The sequence below is a fragment of the Vanellus vanellus genome (genome assembly GCF_965231255.1).
Source record: "Vanellus vanellus genome assembly, chromosome: 19".
Taxonomy (NCBI): Eukaryota; Metazoa; Chordata; class Aves; order Charadriiformes; family Charadriidae; genus Vanellus; species Vanellus vanellus.
The window spans coordinates 12650163-12673069 of NC_138924.1; the positions used below are offsets into that span (position 1 = coordinate 12650163).

Genomic DNA, 22907 nt, shown 5'->3' on the forward strand with positions numbered 1-22907 from the left:
GTGCTTTGCCTTGGACAACAGGCGCCCTTGAGAGCAGGATTTTAGTGATGCTTTTTATGGCTTTACGGTGGCCTTCCCGTATAGTTTATGTCTTGCTCTTGTTGTTTTGGGATATTTTCTTCTCCTTTACTGGGGTTTTAGGTGGCTCATCAAAGCTGGACAGCTGGAATAAACCAGCCTGCAGGTCTTGATGGTCCTGAGCAAACAGCAGAGATGGATGCCCACCTGAGCTGAGCCGTGCCACGGCTGTGACCCCCATCCTCCCCTGCCCCGGCTGGGAGGGGCTGCGGGGGCTGCACTGGGGTGCCCCGGCAGGCTCGGCCATTCCCGTCCCTGCTGTTGCCCCTTATGCTTTGGCTCGTTTAGCCCATACCTGTCCCTGCCGTGGCTCTGCCCACGGGCCGTGGGCTCCAGCTATGGGTCGGCATGTTTCGGAGGGGCTGGCTGGCTTGGGGGTGGCTGGGGCCCCCGAGCGGTCCATGGTCTGGAGCCTCTTCTCCCGCTCTCACGTGCTGCGTGTGGGGAGCGTCCCGGTGCCGGGGAGGTCCGTGCCGCCGGCGGGGGCCCAAATGCTCCTCCGCACATCATCCCTGCTGGAACTCGTCGGACATCCCGCGTGTGCCTCAGAGCACGGCAGGGAAAGAAGAGAGCGCTTTACCAATCACACTGAGATAGACGTTTCCCAAAGAGTCATCTTTCCCCTCGGTACCAGATTTCTGTGAATGAGCTCAGCATGACACTTGAGGGCTGAGAAAAAATCTGGCTCTGAACTCTCACAGAGATCTGGCCGGTGATGTGTGAGTCGGGGGTTTTTTAAAACATTTTTTCCCCCACTGTTGTGTTGAGCACAAACCCTCTCGGTGTAGTTGTTGCTGCTGCGGGGTTTACTGAGGACAACGAGAGTCACGCAGCCATCTCAAGGGGAGAACAAGACCCTGAGGAGGGTTTTTTCCTGTCTGCTGTGGACTGAGGAGCCTTCATGGGAGTGATTGCAAGAATTCAAGCAGTGCTTTACGGTGGCTGCTTCGTCTTACGCAAGCTGCCAGGGCCATCAAAGTGACATAATCTGCAGGAAAAGGAAGGGGCTGCGAGCGGCATCGTCAAAAGGGACTCTGTTCCTCCACCTGCTCCTATTTTCTTTTTTTCCCTCCTACATTCGGTCTTTGTTCTGCGTTTGCAATTGAATTTTGCTTTACATGAGCCATATGCAAGCCTGGCAGGATCGGTGGCAGCTGCAGAGTCCCTGGTGGCCCGTGTCCCTTTCTCGTTAGCAACCCGGCAAAGTGCAGCACAACGAATCGACTTCCCCAAGCTCCCCTCGCGGAGCCGGGGCCACGCGTGCCCTGCTCCCTGCGCCCGCCGTCCCTCTGCCCGCGCCTGTCCCGTGCGCGTGAGCTGGAGGGGGGCAGCAGCAACGCGCACCAGCAGCCCTGGGGGGGGGGGGCCGCTGCCGCGATGGGCTCGGGGCTCCTCCCGGCGCCGGTCCCCCTCCATAGACCTGCGATTCAGAACTGGGTATTTTTATCACGATGGGTTTTCCTGACTGTCCCAGGTGCGAGCCCGGTGATGCTGTGGTGCCCCTCTTCTCGCGGGGTGAGGCCGGTGGGTGGGTGCCTCGGGGTGGGCGCACCCCTCTGGTCGCTTATCGGTCTCAGCTATGGTGTGGGCAACTGGGAATAAGGCAAATGTCTTTTATGGCTGCTGTTAGTTCGCTGTTCAGTTCAGCGAGGGCTGCTCGTGGGTAGTCTGTCTCCCGGGGCCACGGAGTGAGATCTTTGTACTGCTGAAGTCAGTTTTAAGCCCCGTTTGTTTCGGTGGGACGTTCGCCAGAGAAGCATCCCGCAGGTTTTGGGCCTCTCCCCTCCCGCTCCCCCTCCCGTCCCTGGTGCGGGGGCTCAGGCGGGGACGGCGCCCCTGCGCCCTTCGGCGTGGGTTCTGCCTGCGGTTGGAGACGCTGCTTTCTGGGAGCTGTTCTCTGTAATTTGCGAATTATTGAATCAGCTCGGAAGCGGCTGCCCAAGGCTCGCTGGCGCGTGTGTGTCAGGAACGGGCTCAGATGAGCCTTCTGGTTTTGAAAGGTCCGTGAGTGCTTTGGCTGCTTTACCCAAATGCTGCGGGAAAGCACCGCTTTCTCTTGGCTCCTGCAAGGGAGGTCAAACAACATTTGTAAATTATAGAAACGTCTTTCCACCGTTATTTGCGTATCGAGCCCCACTTTCCCAGCCAGACCGCGGGGGGGTCCTCGGCGGGCTGGAAGGAGCGCAGTGCCTGGGGCGGTGCAGGCAAAGCGGGAGCCGGCTCCTCGCCGTCCCCCCGCGCAGGACGGGCGCCGCGTGGCGCAGCAGTGACCCACACACGCAGCGCAGGCAGCACGGCCCGCACGAGCGCGGGACGCTGCGAACTGTGCTCAACAATGTTCTTGGTGCAGAGGAGTAATTACAGCTAAACTCACTGGCAGTTAAATGTCACCTTGCTCTGAGCGGGGCTTTGTTTCCCGCCTGCGGGAGCTGTGCGGTCGGGGCGGCCGTGCGAGCACAGGGGTGCAGGCTGGCCATTTGCAAATACGTAATTGCAAGAAATCCAGACCGGAAAATGCTGCGCTTTTTCTTTCCCCGCTCTCAGGCTTCAGTACAAGAGGGTGACGCTTCCGGGCAGGGCCAGCCCGAGCCCAGGACGTAACCGGGCGAATGGGTGTATCGGGGAAGATGCCCCACGGCGGGGCTCTGCCCTGCGCCGCTTGGAGCCCCACAGCACCAGCAGCTTGGCGGCGCGGGGGGCGCGGGGCGAAAGGCGGCGCCGGGGGGGCCGCGGGGTGCCGGGGCTGGCTGAAGGCGGTGGGAGCCCTGCGGCAGCGCGTGTCCTCTGCAGACGTCCTCCCCGGGATGAGTGATGATGCAGCGAGATCTTGCCTGCCTGGAGCCCCCGGGATTGGATGGAGAGCTGTTCAAAGGCAGAGTAAGGTGCCTCGTTCAGGCACTCGCTGCAGATTTCCAGGTGCAGAATCTCAGCGCGGTGACCTTGTCTCTGTTGCAAAAAAACAAAAACAAAAACAAAACAACCAACCGAAAAAACAAAAAACATTTGGGTTGTTTTTTGGCAACTTGTGAGCAGTCAGCTGAGGGCTTCTGTCCACCTCCGTGCCCGGTGTGGGGCTCACCGGGGTGTCGGGGGCTCGGTCGCAGCCGCGTGCCGTGAGCCGCAGCAGCCGGGGGGACGGAGAGGAGCCGCCCGCGGAGGGGGTGAGCGGCCCGGGCTCTGCTCCCACCACCCGCCCCGTGATGGGGGCTCAGCCCGGGGCAGTGAGAGGATGAAAAGCAATACGGAAGCACAGTCCCCTGCGAAAACTTACGACACTGGGCATTGAATATTAAATAAACTGAAAAGGGAGCAGCTGGCAAGGTGATGCCCATCAAGGACAAAAATTGATGGCTCCAAAAATAGAGGCTGTTAATTTACAGGATAATCTTTGCTGCCCTTCTCAAGGATACAGCATCCAGGCAGGCTGAACTTGTTGCTGCGAGAGTTTCGCACCTCTTTAGCCCAGGTTTCATCTGCAGAATTAAGCGTAGGCATAAACGTAACCTGCAGTGCTCCATCTTTAATTTACACAGCGTAACAAAAGGTAGAGCTAACCACTTAGTGCGGAACGCTTTGCCGTGTCAGATAATATGTTGACATCTCCCCTTCCCACGCGTAATTTATATGAACATACTATGTCAATTTGGAGCCCGTCTGGTAAATCAGAGGAACGAAACAAGAAGGTGGGATGCATTAGAAGTTTTTCATTAGGCTTTAGAGCGAGAAAGCAGGAGAACAGCGTGCGCCCGGGGACAGGGGCTGGGCTGGGAGAGCTCGGGGGGCTCCGGGGGTCCTGGCAGCCCTGGCCCTGTGCCGAACAGGACATGTAATCTGAATTTCAGTACGTCGACAGCATTTACCAAATTCAGGATATGAATCTGGAGGCGCTTTCGGGATGCGATCAGGGACACTCTAAAGAAAAGGGAAAGACTTCACCTGCCCTCGCTGCGTTGGGAAGGCGCCAGCGTTACAAACCCAGTGCCCGTGTGCTCAAAATGTGGGGGGAACCCCCATTTGCTCCCCCTTTGGGGGAAGCGGGGGGAGCAGCCCCGACCGCATGGGCTGTGCCTCCCTGGCGGGGGCTGGCGGCAGCGGGGTCCCCCCCGGCACTGCCCCACGGCTGCAGCCCCGGCGCTGGGGGGAGCACGGCACCGTGGCGGGACAGCAGGGCCGAGCTCACGGTCTCCGGTAGGGAACCCCACGGTTGGGCCTGTGTAACTGCATCAAGGTATTTCCTTAATTAGATTTACTAAGTATGTAGGATTCTAATTCTTTCTTTTCCTGCTCTCTTAATTTGCCTAATGAGAAAAACGTAGGCATAAAATCACAAAATCGGTGCCCACATTGCCTTCCAGGAAGGCTGGTGCCTGGCCGTGCTGCTCCGGAGGATGCTCTCGCCGGCCCCGCGCTGGCGCCCGGCCGTGGCAGGGGGGGCTCGGGGCCGTCAGGGCCGTCGGGGCCGGGCGCTGGGTGCTGCCTGTGGGGAGCGAGCGCGGCGCTGTAACCTTTGGTTACGTTATCGGTCCTCAAGCTGTGCGTCTGCCGTGGTGCCGGGAGAGGCGAGTGGGGAGTGACCGCGGAGGCCATTTATTGGAGCCGTGCCGTGCCGTGCCAAGGGCAGGCTTCAGCTCATCACGCTGTTCCTGCTGCCCTTCCCCACCCCGTCCTCTCCCTGGCTTCCTAATTGCCCTCCTGCGTCGCTGTGCCTGCGGTTCGGCTGCTCGGGCAGGTGACATGTTGTCTTCTTGCGCGGCCCCATCGCGGTGCGGGGCTCGCTGGCAGAGCCGGGAGCCTTTCGGGAAGGCGAGCGCAGGGCGCACTGGGGGCCGTGCCGTGGGGCGAGGGGGGTCCGTCCAGCTGTGCAGCGGAGGCAGCGATGCTGCCATGCTGCGGGCCACCGGCATCCCCCGTCCGTCCGGTCTCTGGCCTCGCAGGGAGACCCCCGGCGGGGATGGATGTCCCGGGGCGGCTTCCCGGGGCCCTGCTGTGGGTGGGAGCCGGATGCCGGCACCGCGTGGGGCTGCACAGCGTCCCCCAGCCCCGGTCCTTGCCGGAGTGAACGCCGGGGACCTTTGCTGTGGTTGGGGCTCTGCACACCCCCGGTGCAGGTGGGGACCAGGTCATGGCCTGGGGCTGCTGCGAGCGCCCGCTGGCTCTGCCGGCGTCTTCCGGGGAGATCCCCAGGGGCTGCTTCTCCGTGCGAGCGCGCTGGTGCACGGATAAAGACCTGCTAATCTTCCTCATGATTCATTTATCATCCCGTGAGGGTAAACTGTTTGGGAATTAGGCTGATGGCCCTTGACCCCGTAGCTGACGGCAGACTGAATCATCCCCAGTCAGCGGTTGCAGTTTAGCGTAACATATTTCCAGTGCACGGAGGCTAATTACAAGCGGTGGCTGGTGAATGGGTTTGTTTTGCTCTCCCTGGAATTGCAGGAGCAGTTCCAGCAGTTTGGCCCCAAGGAAGCAATCAGCATGTGACAGAGGAACATGTTGTTAAGTTGTGTGAGTGATTTTATAATACTTAGAATATGATGCTATGGCAACCTGTTACAAATCCCAGATCAAATCAATTTATTTGTGTGCATCCCTGTAACTTTAATCTTTGCGAAGTCTGATATATTTTATGCCTTTGAGGCCACTGCGCAGATTAGTGCAGTCAGGCAGAGCTCGGGGTTCAAAGCGAGGAGAGCAAAGGATGAGTGGTTTGCCTCGGATCAGGCTGTGCTTCAGTGTCCTAGAAAGTCAAAGAGCAAACAGTAAAAATCTGTCATCCTCGGCATTTTTTCAGCAGCAGAGTCACGGTGAGTTTGTGGAGAGGAGAAAGGGAAGGAGCTCAATAAACAATAAGGGTGGGCAGGACGTGGGTTCCGCGATTGCCCATACACAGTCCCCCATAGTTTTAATTCATTTCTTGTGTTGAAAAACTGGAAGATACCAAGAGCTTAAATGGGATGTCATAATGTAAGGCAAATTTGACCTGCTCTAATTTGAAAAAGGCAAAGAAAAAAATACATATATTGTTTTAATGTAATGTAAAATGTCAGTCTTTGGTCTGGATTCGTGTTCGGACAGAAACCGCTGGGTGTTTCCCCCAGTGACTCTGGCTGTGGTCGCGTTGCTGGCACAGCCCGGTGCGGCTGTGACGGGGTCGGGGACGGGTGCTGCTGGTCCCGCTTCGCCTTCGCCCCTCGCAGCCGTGGGGCAGCTTTCCGCCCCGCTCCTCCCGCTCCGTCGCCTTGCAGCCCGGAGCCCAAGGAGCCTGCCTTCCTCCTGCCCGCGCTGCCCGTGCCTCGGGAGGCACCCGGCAGCATTTGCCGAGTCCAGGGGCGGAGAGCCGTGACGGCGGGGCTCCGCTGCCCGCACGCCAGCAATCGTTACCAGTGCCAGAGGATTTGGCCCACTGGGTCCCCGGGGTCCGTGAGCCAGGTCCCCACGTGCCGGCAGCCAGTCTCGGCTGTGGCGCTGCCCGGCGTGGCGGTGTATCGCGGCACATCATACTGATCCCCCCGTGCCCTGCCTGGGCTGGTCTTATGCCACCGGGACAGATTTATGGGCTTGAACTCCAGCCCTGAATTTCCCCTGACATACAGCCCGTGTTCTCCTGGCTACAGCCGAAGTCCATTAATTCTTGTTCCTCACTCATTGACTAATGAGAACTATCGATCTGCCTCCTGTTGGTCCCTACCTTCCCCTGGTCGCCGGCGCTGTGGCTCCCGCTTCTCCTGTCTCCATGCGTGCAGCGCGCTAACAGCACGGGCTGACAGCTGGCCGCCCCCCCCCCCATCGAACCGTGTGTGCCGCGGGGACGCGGGCTGCGAGGCGCTGCCGGCTCCGGCTGCTCTCCGCCGCTCTGCCGTGAAGCCGGTCCCGCAGCGACAGGGAGAGATGCCAAATCCCCGGTCCGGGCCGTGGCGCGGCGAAGGGCAGGCTGGGATCCCGCAGCGTGGGGCTGCGGCCGGGCGGGAGGCTGCAGTGGCTCCTGCAACCCCCGGTATGCAGATGGCTTTCTCCTAAATGCTTATCTATATGCGTACGTGTGTGTGTATATGTACATAAATATGTGTGTTTCAAGAGATGGAGTCCACTTTCATGGGGAACACAAGTCTGTTAGCCGGAGCAGTTGTGCAGGAAGGGCAGGAGTCAGCCCTTCTCCAGCTCCGCGCCAGTCTCCCGGTAGCAGGGATGAAGCCGAACAGCCGCTCCGTTGCTCACGCAGGCGACGGCGGGGTTTTGCACTCACTGTTGCTCCAATGGTCTTGTAGAAAACTTGTCTGCGGTGCCCACTGCTCCCCCACTGCACTCCTGCTGCACCCGTGCTGCACCCCAGCTGCACCCCCACTGCATCCCCACTGCACCTCCACTGCACCCCCGCTGCATCCCCACAGCACCCCTGCTGCCTCCCAGCTGCATCCCTGCTACCTCCCTGCAGCACCCGCACTGCATCCCCGCTGCATCCCCGCTGCATCCCCGCTGCATCCCCGCAGCATCCCGCCAGCCTCCCGCCAGCATCCCCGCTGCGCCCCTAGAGCGCACAGCCCTGCCGAGGAGGGGCTGCAGGCACCCGTGCCTCCCCGTGACCAGTGTGTGGTTGTCACCCGCTGTCTGAGAGCCGGGGCTGGCGGAGGAGCGCGGCATGGGCGGCAGGGCAGGTGGCAGCGGGGCTGGCGGCGAGGGCAGGCGCTGCAGGGGGTCGGGTGTGCACCCTCCGGCAGGAGCTGCGTGTTTTGGAGGGGGCCCCGGTGGGCATCGGTGCCCAGCTGCTGTGCGTGCCATGCCGCGCCGTGCCATGCCGTGCCGTGCCATCCCGGGGCGGGCTGCCATGGGAACCAAACCTCGTTACTGCGAGATAAACAGTTGGACATTTTGGCCCAGTTTCTGCAGGACTAACCTGGCAGGGACGAGAAGAAACTAAATTAAATCTCATCTTTTCTGACTCCCAGAGTAGCATCTGGCAGTGCCGCGGCGAGTGGCGGCTTGGTTGGCTGCCTGGGGAGCCGCCGGCGTGAGAGGGACAGGGTGTTTTTATCAGATGATCGGGGGCCGGGGGGGCTCTGAGGCCGTGCCTTTTCGAGGCTGGGGGGCTTCTGTGTGATGCTTTCGTGGCCGGTCCATGGCATGGGGGCTGCTCCCGACTTCCCCGGGGTCTGTGTCCTCGCAACGCCTTTCGCTGCCTCCGAATTCAGCGCTCAGGTGCCTCGTGGTGGAGGTGCCCTTGGCCGGGCCCTGCCAAACCCCTGCCGGGGTGTCCCTGGGTTTTACGCCAGCGTCATCGAGCCAGAAACCTCCTCCGCCATCCCGACCTGCCGGGAGGCCGACGGGCCACGGATCCTGCCCAGGGAGAGGGTGCCAGATGGAGGGAAACCATGGGGATGAGTTGTCATAGAAACCCATCCCTGCTGCCCCCGCTCCGTGTCCGGCACAGCCCAGCACCGCCAGCACTGCACCCCGACCCCGCAGCCGGGCTCCGTCGGGCTCCCGGGGATGGAGCCGGGGCACGCGGCGGTGCAGCGAGGGGTCCTGGCCCGCACGGGGCTCCACAGATGACTTTTATCATCTTTTTATGCTGTCTGTTTCTGTCTCCGATCCAAGACATTGTTTCACAGGCAGCCCGCGCGCCCGCGGCTTTGCCCAAGAAGATAAGCCCTTATCTCCCGCCTCGCGCTCCCGCTCAGGGCACGGGGGAAGCTGACACGCCTGCGTTTGGTTTTCCAGGAAACAGGAGCTGCTGAACAGCGCGGATGTGACCGTCCCGGAGCGGCCGCTGTCCCCCCCCCTCACCGCCCCACCGACCATGAAGGTGAGTGCGCGGGCGACGCTGCGCCGGCCGGGCGATGCCGTGCCGCGCGATGCCGTGCCGGGCTGTGGGCGCGCGGTCCAGCCGAGGTGCCGGTTTTGGAAACCGGAGCTGGTGAGGAGCAGCACTTCCAACGCAGCGGCTGTACGGATTTGGGCTGTTCCCGAGGGAGCAGCAGTAGGTGGTTTCTGGAGCGCAGCCTGCAGCGTGTTCAGACACCATCGGCGGCAGCGGGCGTGCGTGCCGGCGGGCCCCATCCGGCACTGCCGCTCACGTTACGCAATCACGAGCGGCGATGCCAAGCAGGGTGCAGAATCCCAGAGCTGTTATCCTTCTAATAACCCTCCCGGGGCGCCGCGGCGGGCGGCTGCTTGCCAGCACCAGGCAGACGGCGCATCCCCGGCAGGTGGGCGCTGCCGGCGGGGTCCGACCCACCGCTCACTCCTGCCGGGACCGCTTGGCCGCTGCCTTTTGCCATGGGGGAGGCAGCGGGTCGCGGGACACGATGCTTCCCCGCAGCTCTCTGCCCGTGCCGGGCTGCCTCTGCCACTCCTGCAGTTTTCCCAAACCCAACAGGAGAAGGTCGGGATCGACCTGGCCAGGCTTGGGAGCTGCTCCTGCTTGAGACCTCCACAGCTCCTGGGGTTGTCTCGCTTGGACAGTCTCAAGCCAGCGGGGAGCACGCAGCCCCGTGCGGAGCAGGGCGATGCAGAGAGCTGGGGCAGCGACCGGGGGCAAAGCTCCAGAGCAGATTTGGTTAAATGGGTTCAACAAAAGTCGCTTCTGTCAGAGTAACCCAAGAAATTTCTGTGACACCCGAGTTTTCAGACAAAGGCGGTTGTAGCTCTTCTCCCCGGGTTGCCGCAGAGTGCTCAACGTGCTGCCACCCGGGAAATTACTCATTAAGCTGGAGGAGATGAGATGAACGTGAAGATTACGAGGCGGTTGAGAACCTGGTTAAACGGTTGTTAAGAGCAAGCGGGTTTGGAAAGAGAGTGTTGAGTCGGAGGAGTTTATTAGTGGAGCTTCTGACAGTTCGGCTTATTTAGGGTTTTGTGTGTGACCCGGGCGCACAAAGCAGGCGGGAGCTGGCACAGTTCACTGGTGACGTGAGCTGTGGCACCTCCTGGAGGAGGGGGAGGTCCTGGAGGGGTTTGAAGCCTGGAGCGATGGGGGGAGCGGGGACGCATCTCCAGGGAGAGCCCACCGGCAGCGGGGGCGTTGTCCTGGGGGCACTGTGGGACATGGGGGAGAGGGGGATCCCGCCTGCGGGGTGTACCTGGGGACGTGCAGCGTGCCGGCAGCAGAGCGTGCTTCCCAGTCCCTGCCAGCAGCGTTGCTGGTGCCCGAGGAGGGGGAGCCAAAGCCCCCGCGCCCTTCACCAGCCGCGGAGCACAAGAAGTTTCCCGGGATGGGGCTGGGGGATGAGCAGCCCTCCCGGGGGCTCGGAGGGGTTTCACCTCGGGGGTGTCGCTGCATCCCGCGGCGGGACGCCCGGAGCCCACCGGCGCGTGCACGTCCGGGGAAGCAGCGGGTGTCCGTGTTTCTCGCGTGGGCTGTCCCGGACAAGCGGCTCCTCTGCAGCCCCGGCCTGCCCGCCCTGCCCCTGCGGGGGGGGGGGGGAGGGGGAAGAGGTGTTAGTGCAGTTTATTGTGCCTTGCAGACGAGTGGCGAATTGCTGGGTAACACCTGGCTGGAGTTCAGGCAGGACTTCGTGTGACCGCGAGCGCTGCAGTCCCGCAGCGTCCCTGGGGCTCGTCCTGCTGCCGTGCTCCCTCCTGCCCTCCCAGGCTTTACAGCAGCACCTGCGTCCTGAGAGGTTCTGCCTTTGCCCTCTTCACATTTTAAATGGAAATTTTGCCTTTTAATGAGCCTGAGAGCCGAGCAGGCTGAGCCCGGCTGCGCGGCTGTGGAGGTGGCCCCCGATGCCGGGGTCTGCTCCTGCCCGCGTGCTGCTGCAGGAGGGGTTGTGGGGGCAGACCCCCGGCACGCCGCGGGCAGGGGGGACAGCTGCTCCTCGGCTGGAGCCGGGCGACGCGGGGCAGCGGCAGGTTCAGGCTCTTCCCCGATGTCTGAACTTCAGCTCAAGGCTTCCCTCAGCATGGGAAGCTTGGCACGGAAAGCCCTGGAAAGCCTGGCATGGGACAAGTGCGTAGATGCTACTCCGTGTGCCTCAGGCAGTGTGAGCTCCCCAAAGGCAAATGCTGATGTCTGTCTGCTCTCGCATCTCAAGGACGGCCATTCCTTCTCGCGTCGCAGGGCGCACGGCCCGTCTCGAGGCAGAGGCCGGCCATGGCTTTGGCTGAGGACCCGCTGGGGGACCGGCCTCCATGGGCAGGGCTGGAGCCCGCCGGTTTCACTGCTGGTTCTTTCTTTTTATAGTCACGTAATTAAAGCAATTAAAAGGCGATTACTGACTTGTTCTGCTTTACAGCAGGATTAAAGGGCTCCAGAATCTTTTGCAGATGGTACAGGTTGTCCTTTTGGAAAGGCGAGGCAGAGCTGGGAGCCTGCGGCACGTGCTCCCTCCTTCCTGCCTCCATCCTCACGGCACTGGCGATGGCAGAGCCGCTGCGGTGACGGCTGCCCGCGCTGGCGCCCCGGCCGGGGAGCGGCAGAGGAGGCTCCTGCTTCTTACCTGGACGCTGCTTTGCCGGGCACAGGGAGCCTCAGAGGGGCCAAACAGGAGTACATCCTTCAGGCTGGGGGCTGTCCGTGAGCCGCTGGGTTTTGTTTGTGCGTCTGCGTGTTTGGAGGTTCCCTGTGGCCCCACTGCCGCTTTGGTCTCAGCTGCCGTCGGCTCTGGGAAGGCAGGGGCTGGTGTGTATTTGCGGACATTTAAGAGATGGAACCGGAGATGCCGGGGAGGGGAGATGTCAGGGATTAAGGAGCCATCAGCTTGACGGAGGGAAACCTGGCGTGACTTTGTGGTTGGGAGCCAGAGACCTGGTCCTTCTGGAGACATCGGCTCGGTCCCCTGACTGTTGCGGTCAGCGCGGGGGATGCCGGGCAGTGGCTCTGTGCTGGTGTGGCCGAGCCTGCGGTGAGATGCTGTGGGGCATGAGTGGATTTAGTCGATGTCCTTGGTGCGCATCCTGCTCTGCCCCGCTCTTGGTAGAGTTTAAGGTGCTTCCTAGAGATCTGTGCAAGACTTAGTGTCACGGAGAGGGATGAGCGGTAGGTACGGGCAGTGGGAGCAGGGCCAGGAGCAAGTCCCCGGCAGCTGGGGCTGCCCATGCTCCAGCACAGTCATGCTGGTGCTTTGGCCGAAGCAGTCATGTCCTGCCTCCTCCCTCGGTGTTATTGGGACAGGAAGGTCCTGTTGGTGCTGTGCCTAGTCTGCAGCTCCCGGGTCAGCAGGTTGGGTTGTCCTGAGCTGACTCTGAGAGGCTTTAAGGTTGGGATTCGTTCAGCTCCTTTGCAAGGGCTGCGGCTCTTTTCTGTGTATGGATTTCCAGCTGGAGAGGTCGGATTTTCTGTCTCCTGCCCGGTGCCCGGTTCCTGCTGCAGCTCTCGCATGTGAGTGCCCTCCCGAGGGGTGCAGTGCATCCCCCCACGGGGCCATGCATCCCCCCTGCAGCGCCGTGCATCCCCCCGTGGGGCCATGCATCCTCCCTGAGATGCTGTGCATCCCCTGTGGGGCCATGCATCCCTCCGAGGGTCTGTGCATCCCCTCCTGCAGGGCTGTGCATCCCCCCTGTGGGGCTGTGCATCCCTCTGTGCATCCATGCATCCCCCGTGGGGCTGTGCATCCCCCCTGAGGTGCTGTTCAATCCCCCTGGCCTGAGGGCCCGTGAATCCCCCCGTGTGGCTGTGCATCCCCCCCTGCGGAGCCCTCCATCTCCCCCTGAGATGTCGTGCATCCCCCCCGAGGGTCTCTGCATCCCCCCCGAGGGTCCCTGCATCCCCCGCGGGGGCGGCGCACGGCGGCCCTGGCGGCAGTCCCTCAGCCGGTTCCTGCCCAACCTGTTTGGGGCACTTCGCCTCCCGGGGTGCCACCCCTTGGCATAACAAAGCGGCAGTCCCGCCGTGCCCCGGCCTTGGAGAAACATTAACGAAGGGCGGTGGCGGGGCTGGGGTGGGATGGCCACGCCGCTGCGGGGGGGGGACGCCGCCAAGATGATGGATTTCTTACGGGGCTTACTGGTGAGTGCTGGGCGACCGGTGGTGGGCCGCTGGCGAGGGGTGCTGGGGTGCTCTGCCCCACTGCGCTCCATCCCTGGGACCTCCTGCCCGCTGCAGGGTTTTGTTTCTGGGTGTTAATTTCTCAGGAAACCTTCAGAGTGGGCACTTACGGGCCGCTCCTTCTCTGGGCGCTGCTCGGCCGCGGGTACCATCTCCCTAAACTCGCCCCGGGGTGTTGGGGTGGCTGAACGGACACCGTGTGCTCCCGCCGGTCACCTTCGGACCCGCTGCCTTGCTGCTGATGATGGAGGGGACTCCCGTACTTTTCTGCCCTGAAGTGCTGGGATGCGACTGTACCATCCCCTCTCATGCCGCCGGTGTGGCACACTCAGCGGCGAGGGGTGAGGAAGTGTGAGCAGGAAAGGAATAGCAGCTATACCATTTTGGGGCGAGTATTTTGCATTTCTGAGGTCGTTAGGATGAGCTACGACAGGTTTGTCCTGCCGAAGGTGGCGGGGGAACGGCTCTCCGCGCCGGTGCTGCCTTTGGTTGCATTTGGGAAGCAGATAGATGCGGGTTTGGTTTGGAGCAGACGGTCTCGGCGACCCAAGCGCGGTGAGGGCACCGTTCCCGCCGGCTCGGCCCACGGCAGGTGACACTGCTTCCTGCCGGGCGGCACAAAGCTGTGATTGTCTCGGCTATAATTACCAAAATATTTGTGGCCCCGTAAAGCTTGGCCTCAAGTATGCGTAAATCCCTAAAGGGCACAGACTGCTGTCTGCTGTACTAAATACCGCACGCGTTCTCTGCTGGAGCTCGCCGGAGCAGGTGGGTCCAGTGCTGCCGTGCGCTTTGCTTCTCTGGTTCTGGCTGCTGCCCAGTGGGACCTGCGAACTGTTTTAATTGACTCAAAGAGCATTTGTCCATCGCAAAGACCTGAAGATAAAGGGGACCTAACCCAAGCTCAAAATATGGGAAAGCCTTTTTAAGCTGCTCCCAGCTTTGGGCACGGATCTCTTCTGAGCCCGGGGTTCATTTTTCCTGCTGTAGGTGCAGTAGATAAAATGGGGCATAGTCTAAAGCTGGAAGCACGGCTTCCGAGCCACAGCAGTCCCCGCCTGCGTTGACAGCGTCTTTCCCCCCTCCCAGCTGGTGTAACTGGGAGCAGTCACTGGGCTGCTCATGCCATAAAACTAACCTTTGCTCGCCACATTTATTAAAAGAAAATCTCTCTGAGTTTTTCCTTTCGTCTTTGATTTTCATTTCTTTGTCTCCTCCTCTGTTTTTTTTTTCTCTCTTCTTTGTCTTTTGAGAAAATTCAGTCTATTCTAAGAACTCACCAAAAATCACCTCCCCATGACTTTCTCCTCGGTACCTTGACCCCTTCTGCCCCAAATCTCGCATCCCTGTTCTGCAAACCGGTTCTGATAGCCGGCAGCATCGGCGCTGCTGATCCCGCTTTCTGCTTTCCCTCCCGGACCGGCAGCGTCTGCCGTGGCCTCAGCCTCTCCGCGACCGCAGGAGCCGTGAGCTCTTCTGCTGCGGCTGGAGCGCGGTGGGCGGCCGGGAGCAAACACGGGTTAGAGGAGAGGTGGGGAGAGGATGGGGGAGAGGAGGGACAGGGATGCTGCTTCGTGTCTCCAGAAAAGCCATTTACTAATTGTCATGGTTTAACCCCAGGTGACAACCAGGACCACGCAGCCGCTCGCTCGCTCCCCCCAGTTGCGATGGGGGAGAGAATCAGAAGAGTAAAAGTGAGAAAACTCATGAGTTGAGATAAAGACAGTTTAATAGGTAGAGCAAAAGCCGCGCGCACAAGTGAAGCAAAGCAAGGAATTCATTCCCTGCCCCCCGCGGCATCCCCAGGACAGCCGGGCGCCATCACACATAACGGTGACTTGGGAAGACAAACGCCGTCACTCCAAACATCCCCCCCTTCCGTCTTCTTCCCCACCTTTATATACTGAGCACAGCGTCACATGCCATGGGATATCCCCATGGTCAGTTTGGGTCGGCTGTCCCGGCTGTGTCCCCTCCCAGCTTTGTGCCCCCCCCCCCAGCCCATCGCTGGCGGCACAGGGTGAGGAGCAGAAAAGGTCTTGAGAGCGCAGCAGCAACCAAAACCATCACTGCGCTATCAAAAGTATTTCTCATCCCAAATCCAAACCACAGCGCTGTACCAGCTGCTAATAAAAAAGCTAACTCTATCCAGGCTGAAACCATGACATGCACTTACTGGGAGTGTCCCAACGTTTACAGCGGTAGTTTGGCTGGATAGTTTATTTGTGTGTGCTTGAGAGCAGGAAAAGCCGGACGAGGGATCAGGATACTCCCGCGGAGGTTCGGTGGTTGCTGACCGAAGGGGTGACCCGGCAGGTACCCGGCGCGCCGGGAGGCTGGTGCATGCTGGCGGAGCACTGGAGCGTGCTGGTGGGGCTGTGCCTGTGCCGGTTGGGTTCCTGTCCCAAAGCGTTCCCAAAGGCGCAGCAGCCGCGTGCCCCGTGTGTCCCGCGTGCGCTGCAGCGGCGTGGGGGGCTGACCGGGCTGCGGAGCGAGGCAGCGGGTGCCGGGGGGGCGCAGGATGAGCTCCCTGGCTGCAGGGTCCGGCCGCTCGCCGGAGGAGCCACACGGGGGTTTTAATCCCAGCCCGGGGCTCGCTAATCCCTTTAGTTGGTTTGGCTGTTAACCCTGCACGGGGCAGCCCAGCGCTGCCCGCGGAGGCATTGCCGGCGTTCCTGCGGCCGGTGAGACGCAGAGCCCGGAGCTTGTGCCGTGCAGGGTAAGGGACACGGCGGGGGCTGCTGTAGGAGTCTCACTTGCTGCAGTATTTATTGGGGTTTTTGGATTGACCAGTCTGGGCCTGTTTCGTTTCCAGGGGAAGGTTTGTTGCCGCTGTTTGTGTGCGCAGACCCCCTCCTGCCGGGGCACTGCGGCGCAGCACTTATGGACAGGGTCTCTTCTTCCCACTCCTGGTGAGGGCCAGAGCCAGAGTGCCCCGTACAGGGTGGGGGGTGCGGTGTCCCTGCCTTGATGTGGCTTGGGCTGGCTCGCCTCGTGTCTCCTTTAACAGGAGATTTCCTTCTTTTCTTTTTCAGTCTGCGGAATTCTTCGAAATGCTGGAGAAAATGCAGGTGAGCAGCAGCGTGCATGCCAGTGACACGGGACCTTCCCCACCCGGCAGAGGCTGCAGGGCAGAGATCCCACAGCACCTCCTACATGGAATGTGCCGGGAGGCCTTGTACGACCGTAACAGGTTTTGAATTGCTGCCGAAGCCCCCAGCGCCGTGAGCGCTGCTGAGAGGGGGCACGGCGGGCACTTCCCCGTGCGAAACGCCCCAGCGTGCCGGGGGAGAGCAGTGGTTTCGGCAGCGTCTTCCTCCGAGGTTATTCCACATCGCCCCGAGCCGTTTCGCAAAAGGAGGTTTAGGGGCAGACGCTCTGAGATGCGGTCTCGGTGCTCCCGGGTAAAGGCAGCGCAGCGCACTGCTGCCCGTCTTTGCCCACGGTGGGCTCTGGTACAGAGCACGGCTGCGCCCAGCGCTGTCTCAGTAGCCCTTGGGGCAGGGCGAGGTATCCCCTTGTCCCACACTAAAACACAGCAGGATCTGCCCGAGGAGGAGGGTCGGGGACCAGGGTGTCCCCTGGCACGTCCCTTATCCCCGCGGCACGGGTGGTGCGCGCAGGGTTTGCCGTCCCGGAGCTGTCCCTGGCGCTGCCAGGCAGCCGGGGCCGTCACCGCGCCACACACCGGGGCTGCGGTCCCCACTGCGCAGGAGGGCAGGGCGGGGGTCTCCGTTAGGGGTCCGTCCTGGAGAAATTAAGGTGAAGCTGGAGTGCGATACGGGGCGGTTTGTGTTTGGTGCTATGCCAGCACCTGGGAAATGATAGTCCCTGCTGCGCATTTAGGCATTTTCAGTGCGGTGTCGCTGTGTCCCAGGTCTTGTCCTGCCACATCCCCGTCACCCATGTTCGCTGTGTTAGCCGCAAATTGGCTGTGTTTCGCCCAGCTCAAACCATGACATGGGGTCTGTCCTGGCACGCCGGCAGCTCTGCCCCGCGCATCCCGGGCAGAACTCCCCTCTTCATGCTGCTTGTGTCTGAGTGGTTTCCATGTAGCAAAATACCCCCGTGGTTTTATCTGTGTTGTTGAAAACACCTTAATTATTCAGTGTATTCTTTTTGTTCCAAACAGGCACCAAAACTTGAAGAACAGAGGACTGGAAGCCAAAAACATAAGGTTGGTTGAATTTTTTTTCTTGTGTGGATTTCGTCAAGCGTCCCCCCCCACTTATCTCGGGGCTTTAATGTGTATAGGCAAAGACAGTCACTCAAAGGACTAAAAAGGATTTAAATGTTATCTAAAGTGAAGGCGCTGATTGAATTGCAAAGATGGGAGAGTGGTGCCTGTAAATCCCTAATCCAGCTTTATGTCCAAACGTGTGTATTTCAGCGGGGAGCTGCGTAGAACGGTCGGGTTCTGCCGCAGAGCTGAGAAGCTTACACCCGTTCCGGAGACCCCTTTGGCAAAGGACTTGTCCTGCTGCAGTGCTTTCCTGCGGACCCCGAGCGGGGAGGGGTCCCCGGGCCGTGTCCCCGGGCAGCGCGGTGGCACCGCTCCCGGGGTTTGTGCCCATCGCCGCACACGGCGGCCTCACCCGACACGAGCATCGCTCCCTGTCAGCGCCGGGCGCTCAGTGCAGGGCGGGAGGATGGGGGGGACCAGCGCAGCGGGCGTCTGGGAGCGCTCCCCGGGTTGGATGTGCAAGGCTGTGGTTTTAAGGGACAGCTGGTGCGGAACAGATGGTCATACGTGGTGTCTCGATTCCTTTTTTCCAGGAAGACTACATCCCGTACCCCAGCATCGACGAGGTGGGTGCCCTGAGCCACCCTGAACGCCTTCTGGCGAACGCCTTCCCAAAACTGCTGATAACGGGAATTGGCGGAGATCCTGTTTCTGAGGGGGGGGCGCACAAAGCACGTTCCCCCTCCCCACCTCTGCGGCCACTGCTTTTCCTCGGTCGCACGTGCCCTCTTCTAGGAGAGGGAGGTTTCAGAGGGGGGCTGGATTTGCTCCCCGCACTGCCGGGGCTGGGGGCTGCGGCGGGAGGGGGCAGCCGGGGGGCAGGGGACAGGGTGACAAGCCCCCGCACCCCACATCCACACCCCAGTCCTGCCTGACCCCTCGCGGGCGCGTGTCCCCCCCAGATCCTAGAGAAGGGCAGCCCGTACCCGCTGATCATCCTGCCCCAGTTCGGGGGATACTGGATCGAAGACCCGGAGAACCTTGGCACACCCACCTCGTCCGACAGCAGCATCTGCGAGGAGGAGGAGGAGAACCTCAGCCCCAGCACCTACGGCTACAAGCTGGAGTGCAAAGGAGAGGCCAGAGCCTACAGGAAACATTTCCTGGGGAAGGTGGGTGTCCCCACCGCCGGAGACGGGCCGTTGGCGGAAAAATTGCACGCCCCCCATGAAAAAAAAGAAATTCTAAAATTGGGAGCAAAATGGGCAAATTTTGCAACTCGCCTCTTTGGAAGGAGAGGAGGGGACCGGCGGGTGACCAGCCGTGGCAGGGATGGCCATGCACAGAGCCTTTGCCCGCGGGACAGCGCGTGGGCACGCTGGCTCTGAGCCTGCCCTGTCCGCGGGGACCCGGGGCTCGGCCGGACTCGGGGGACGCGGCGCAGCAGCCGCCTGCCCCCGCCTCGCGCACAGTGCTGTAATCCTCTCTCCCTCTGAACAAAGCTGAGAGCAGAGTGCTAAAGTCCACGGGCAGAGGGATTAAAGCCCTGCCCGCGAGGAGGGGGTGCGAGTGTGTCCCCCCGAGGGGCGGGAGGGTGTCGGGGTGGCAGGTGAGTCCTCTGCTCCCGGCCGGGGCGCGGGGCAGCGTCCTTGCCATCCGCGAGCTGCCGCCCCCGCTGCTAACACGCTTTTTTTTTCTATTTTTAGGATCATTTAAATTTTTATTGTACAGCCAGCAGCCTGGGAAATCTGATCCTTTCTATTAAGTGTGAGGAGGCAGATGGCACGGAATATTTAAGGATTATACTCAGGTATGGAAAAAAAAGCTTTGTTTAACAAAATATTTTCTCTTTGGGAGTCCCTTGTTTCGTTTCCACTGTAAATGCTAGCGCCGGGCTGGCAGCACGCGGGCTGTGGCACACGGAGAGGCTCGGGGTGGGATGGGAAGCAGCAGCAGCATCCTTTTACTGTTGCTGCACTGGGACTGCCTGACCCCCGCTAATGAAGAGGAGACTTTGATCTGTTGCTAAACCCACTGAAACTGAGTGTAAACCGCCCCGTGACATGGGATAATACCAGTCACATCTATCGCCATCCCGCTGTAAGCTGACAAGACGCAGCGTGTCTGAACCATTGTGTCATTTCTCTCCAAACTATGAATATTTTAAGAGCTGCAGAGTTGAGAAGAAAAAATGAGCCTTTGCTTACTAACCAGGCCCAACAAATTCTGCAGAACGTTGTTTCCCAGCAGCCGGCGGAGCATCGCTGCGTGCGTGCCACGGGGCTGGCGAGCGGCGGGGCTGCAGCCAGCGTCTCTTTGCCTCAGATACTCTGCTGATATCTGCTCATTGCTTTTTCTTTGCTAGGTCCAAAGTGAAGACGTTGCATGAAAGGATCCCCCTGGCAGGATTTAGCAAGCTCCCTAGTATCCCCCAGATTGCAAAGGTGAAATGCCGGGCTGCGCTGGGATACCTGCAGCAAAGCCTGCGCCACTGCGCCTGGCGCCTTGGGCAGTGTTGGGCGGTGTTGGCAGTGTTGGGTGGTGTTGGGTGGTGTTGGGCAGCATTGGCAGTGTTGGGTGGTGTTGGATGACATTGGGCAGCATTGGGCAGTGTTGGCAGCGTTGGGTGATGTTGGGTGGTGTTGGGTGGCATTGGGCAGCATTGGGCAGCGTTGGGCACTGGTGTCTGGGCTCTGGGGTCCAGGGGCACTCGGTGGGTTGTGTATGCACTGGCACCGCTGTTGGTTTCCTGCTGGTCCTGGTCAGGTCACTGGTTGCTATCTGGGGGAAGAGATGAGGAAGTGGCAGCACCTTTGGCCCATGGAGAGACCTGGGACTTGTCTCGCTGCATCCTCAGTCGGGTACCAGCCAGGCCATGGGGCATCCCAATGAGAGGATGCGAGAAGGGGAGTTGCTGGATTTGGCTCCTTTATGATATATTCACAGCCTTGCCGGGGAGTTTCCGCAGGACAGGGGCGTCTGTTGCGCACGCCCAGGGACGCGGCACTGACTGCCCTTTCCCCTTGCCCACAGGCCTTCTGCGACGACGCCTCTGGGCTGAAGTTTAACCCGGTTCTGTACCCCAAGGTGAGGTAACCTACCCCAAGTCGGTCATGTATTCAGCAGAGGAGGTCGGATAGGGTTAACTCTCCCCTTTTCTCCAAGATCCAATGGCTACTTTGACACAGAGGTTGGATATTTGTACTGCATCCTTCTAGCTCTCTACCTTTGTACCCGGCTGCAAAGGGGATGTGAGCAGTGCAGTGGTGGTGGGCCGTGCGTGCGTCTGGGCAGCAGGTCTTCTGATGGTGTGTGCATGCCACTGTCTCCTCCTGTCGAATGGCCACCAAGGGTTGATGGCACTTTAGTATTGATCTGCCCTTGGCTCATGGGGAAGGAGGGAAAGGTGGCTGTCTGTGAGGTATAAGACCAACCTGGATCTTGGTTTGATGCCTTAAGGCTTGCTTGAAACCCGGTGAGATGGGTTGAGCTGGTGCATGAGAAGTCCTGCAGGAAGAGATGCAGAGGCAGGTGGGTCACTGTGGGGGACAGAGTGGCAGTCCCCACTGGTGACATACCAGGACTGACTCGTTGCCCACTCTAGGATCGCTTTTCCTCCTGTGTGCTCTTGTGCTGCCATAGAGACCTGCTCCTGGGAAGCTACAAAGCAAATCCATCATTTTCAAGTACCTTTTATGTGCAAGACCTTTCCCGTGGCAGGCACAGCACTAAGTTATGAGGCAGTTTCAGCACCCTTTGATGTAGCCAAGGTCAAACCAATGTTGTTCATCCATTGTCATTATTGGTGTTGATATCAAACCCTTATCTGGAAGTTCAACAAAAGCTGATGCGCAGTTGGGGAAGAAAAGTGTCTCTGACTCGGTCCCTGCAGAGCAGGACTGGGACCGTGGAGCTGGGGCTCTGCAGGAACTGCCCATATTTCCACCCAAAGGGCCCCAAATGTCCCCCAGAAAACCTGCTCCCCGCACCCTGTGCCTTGCCTGGACAGCGGGGCCGCAGCTCGTGCCCACCTTAAGCCCATGGGCATCCTGGGGGACTGTTGGCGGCAGAGGCTGCAGGGATGTTGATAACCAAAACTGGGGCCACTGTTGGAAACTTTTGGCCTAATTATGGGGAAATTTGGCTGTTGGACCCCTTCCCGCTCCCTCAGGCACTGCTGGGCCATTGCTGTACCCCGCTGCCTGCCACGAGGAGCCGTACTGCGGCCGGCGGGCAATGGCGAGTGCGCTGAGCGGAGCTGTGAGCCCGGCCAGCAGCATGTGCCGAGCGGGGTTTGCTCTTCTGGACATCGCGTTTTGAAGTGCTGAGTGAAATCGTTCATATTTTGCTGTGCTGCAGGCTTCCCAGATGATAGTGTCTTATGATGAACATGAGGTCAACAACACGTTCAAGTTCGGTGTGATCTACCAGAAGTTCAGGCAGGTGAGTAATGCCCGTGCCGTTCTCCCGCAGCACGTCCCCGCTTGCTGGAGCTCCGCGTTGCCCAAGTGTGGGACCCCTGAAGCCAAAATTTGGCCCTGCAGTTAATTCTGTCACGTGCAACACGTTGTGTTACTGGGTGTCCTCACTAATAATGCATTTCTTATTGCTTGGATGTTTCCCCAGCTCATTAAAGAATGATGTGACTGAAAAAATTCAGTCTGGAAATCAGCCCACGAGCTGCTGTAGGGAAAAGTGGATGTGAAAATGGATTTTAGCAGGCGTGGTATTTTAATCAGATATATGTTTAGACAGTGAAACAGTTACATTTGTCTTGGAGGACTGTGGGCTATGAAGACGTGTGTCTGCTGAAAATGCTGTCATTAGCCGAGGGACTCTGGATGGGGAGCGCAGAGGCAGCGGGTCTTATAACTCGCCAAAGATTATTCTGACAGGCACTCTAATTATCTTTATGTATTGCATTTTATTTTGGATGGAGTAACTCGTGCAAGACCATAATTAAGGTCTCGTTTTGAAATATAGCACAAGAGGGATGATTAAGACTTGGATTTTCCAATGAAGGGTTCACTGGCGCTTTGGTACTTCCTGTACGTTACCCCGAGGTCCTCGCTGTTGGTCAGGAGCGGCTCTCAGCACCTTTGCCTTCGGGGGCCGCGCTGGCTGAGCGGGCGGTGGGCCGGGGCCGGTGGGGAGCGCGGTGGCGCCAGCTGGGGAGCGCAGGTGCCGAGCAGCCTGCGGCCGTGTGTGGCACTGTGGGACGAGGTGCTGGTCGTGGCCCTGGGGACGGCGTGCACGGGAGCAGGAGGTGGCAGGAGAGGGGGCAGGAGCGGGAATCTCCATCAGAGCCGGGGCTGCTTTCAGGTTCCTTTCCCTGCTGCTGTGGCAATTTTGGTGACAGCGATGTTTGAATTTAAGAAGATGCTCAGAGAAGGGAGATGAGCAGAAGGCGCATTTCGAAGGGACCTTTCACATTGGTGGTGTCCATGGTCGTTGTGTCCGTAGCACCCATAGCGTGACAGAGGAGCGGCGCTGGGGGGTCCCCGAGGGCGCAGGGCTGTCCTGGTGTGTGGCGGCCACTGGGGACGGTGGTTTTGGTGATGCTCGGCTCAGGCAGCGTGGGGGCCTCCGCGGCTCTGTCAGACCGACACTGTGGTGGCAGAGCCACGGCCAGACCCTCCTTCCTGCCCCAGGAGCCGGCGGTGG

At 60.2% G+C, this 22907-nt stretch overlaps 1 protein-coding gene across 1 annotated transcript in view; it reads left to right on the plus strand.

The window, feature by feature from the left end:
* RAP1GAP2 (RAP1 GTPase activating protein 2) overlaps positions 1-22907 on the plus strand; it is a gene marked incomplete at both ends in the record, with an annotated part of 78498 nt that overhangs the window by 45079 nt on the left and 10512 nt on the right. Inside the window, 9 exons of the mRNA XM_082492943.1 lie at positions 8794-8878; positions 16096-16131; positions 17193-17237; positions 17837-17869; positions 18206-18415; positions 18950-19053; positions 19609-19687; positions 20277-20330; positions 21603-21686. Of these exons, the coding sequence (XP_082349069.1) occupies positions 8794-8878; positions 16096-16131; positions 17193-17237; positions 17837-17869; positions 18206-18415; positions 18950-19053; positions 19609-19687; positions 20277-20330; positions 21603-21686 (730 nt within the window). The remainder of the gene's footprint in view (positions 1-8793; positions 8879-16095; positions 16132-17192; positions 17238-17836; positions 17870-18205; positions 18416-18949; positions 19054-19608; positions 19688-20276; positions 20331-21602; positions 21687-22907) is intronic.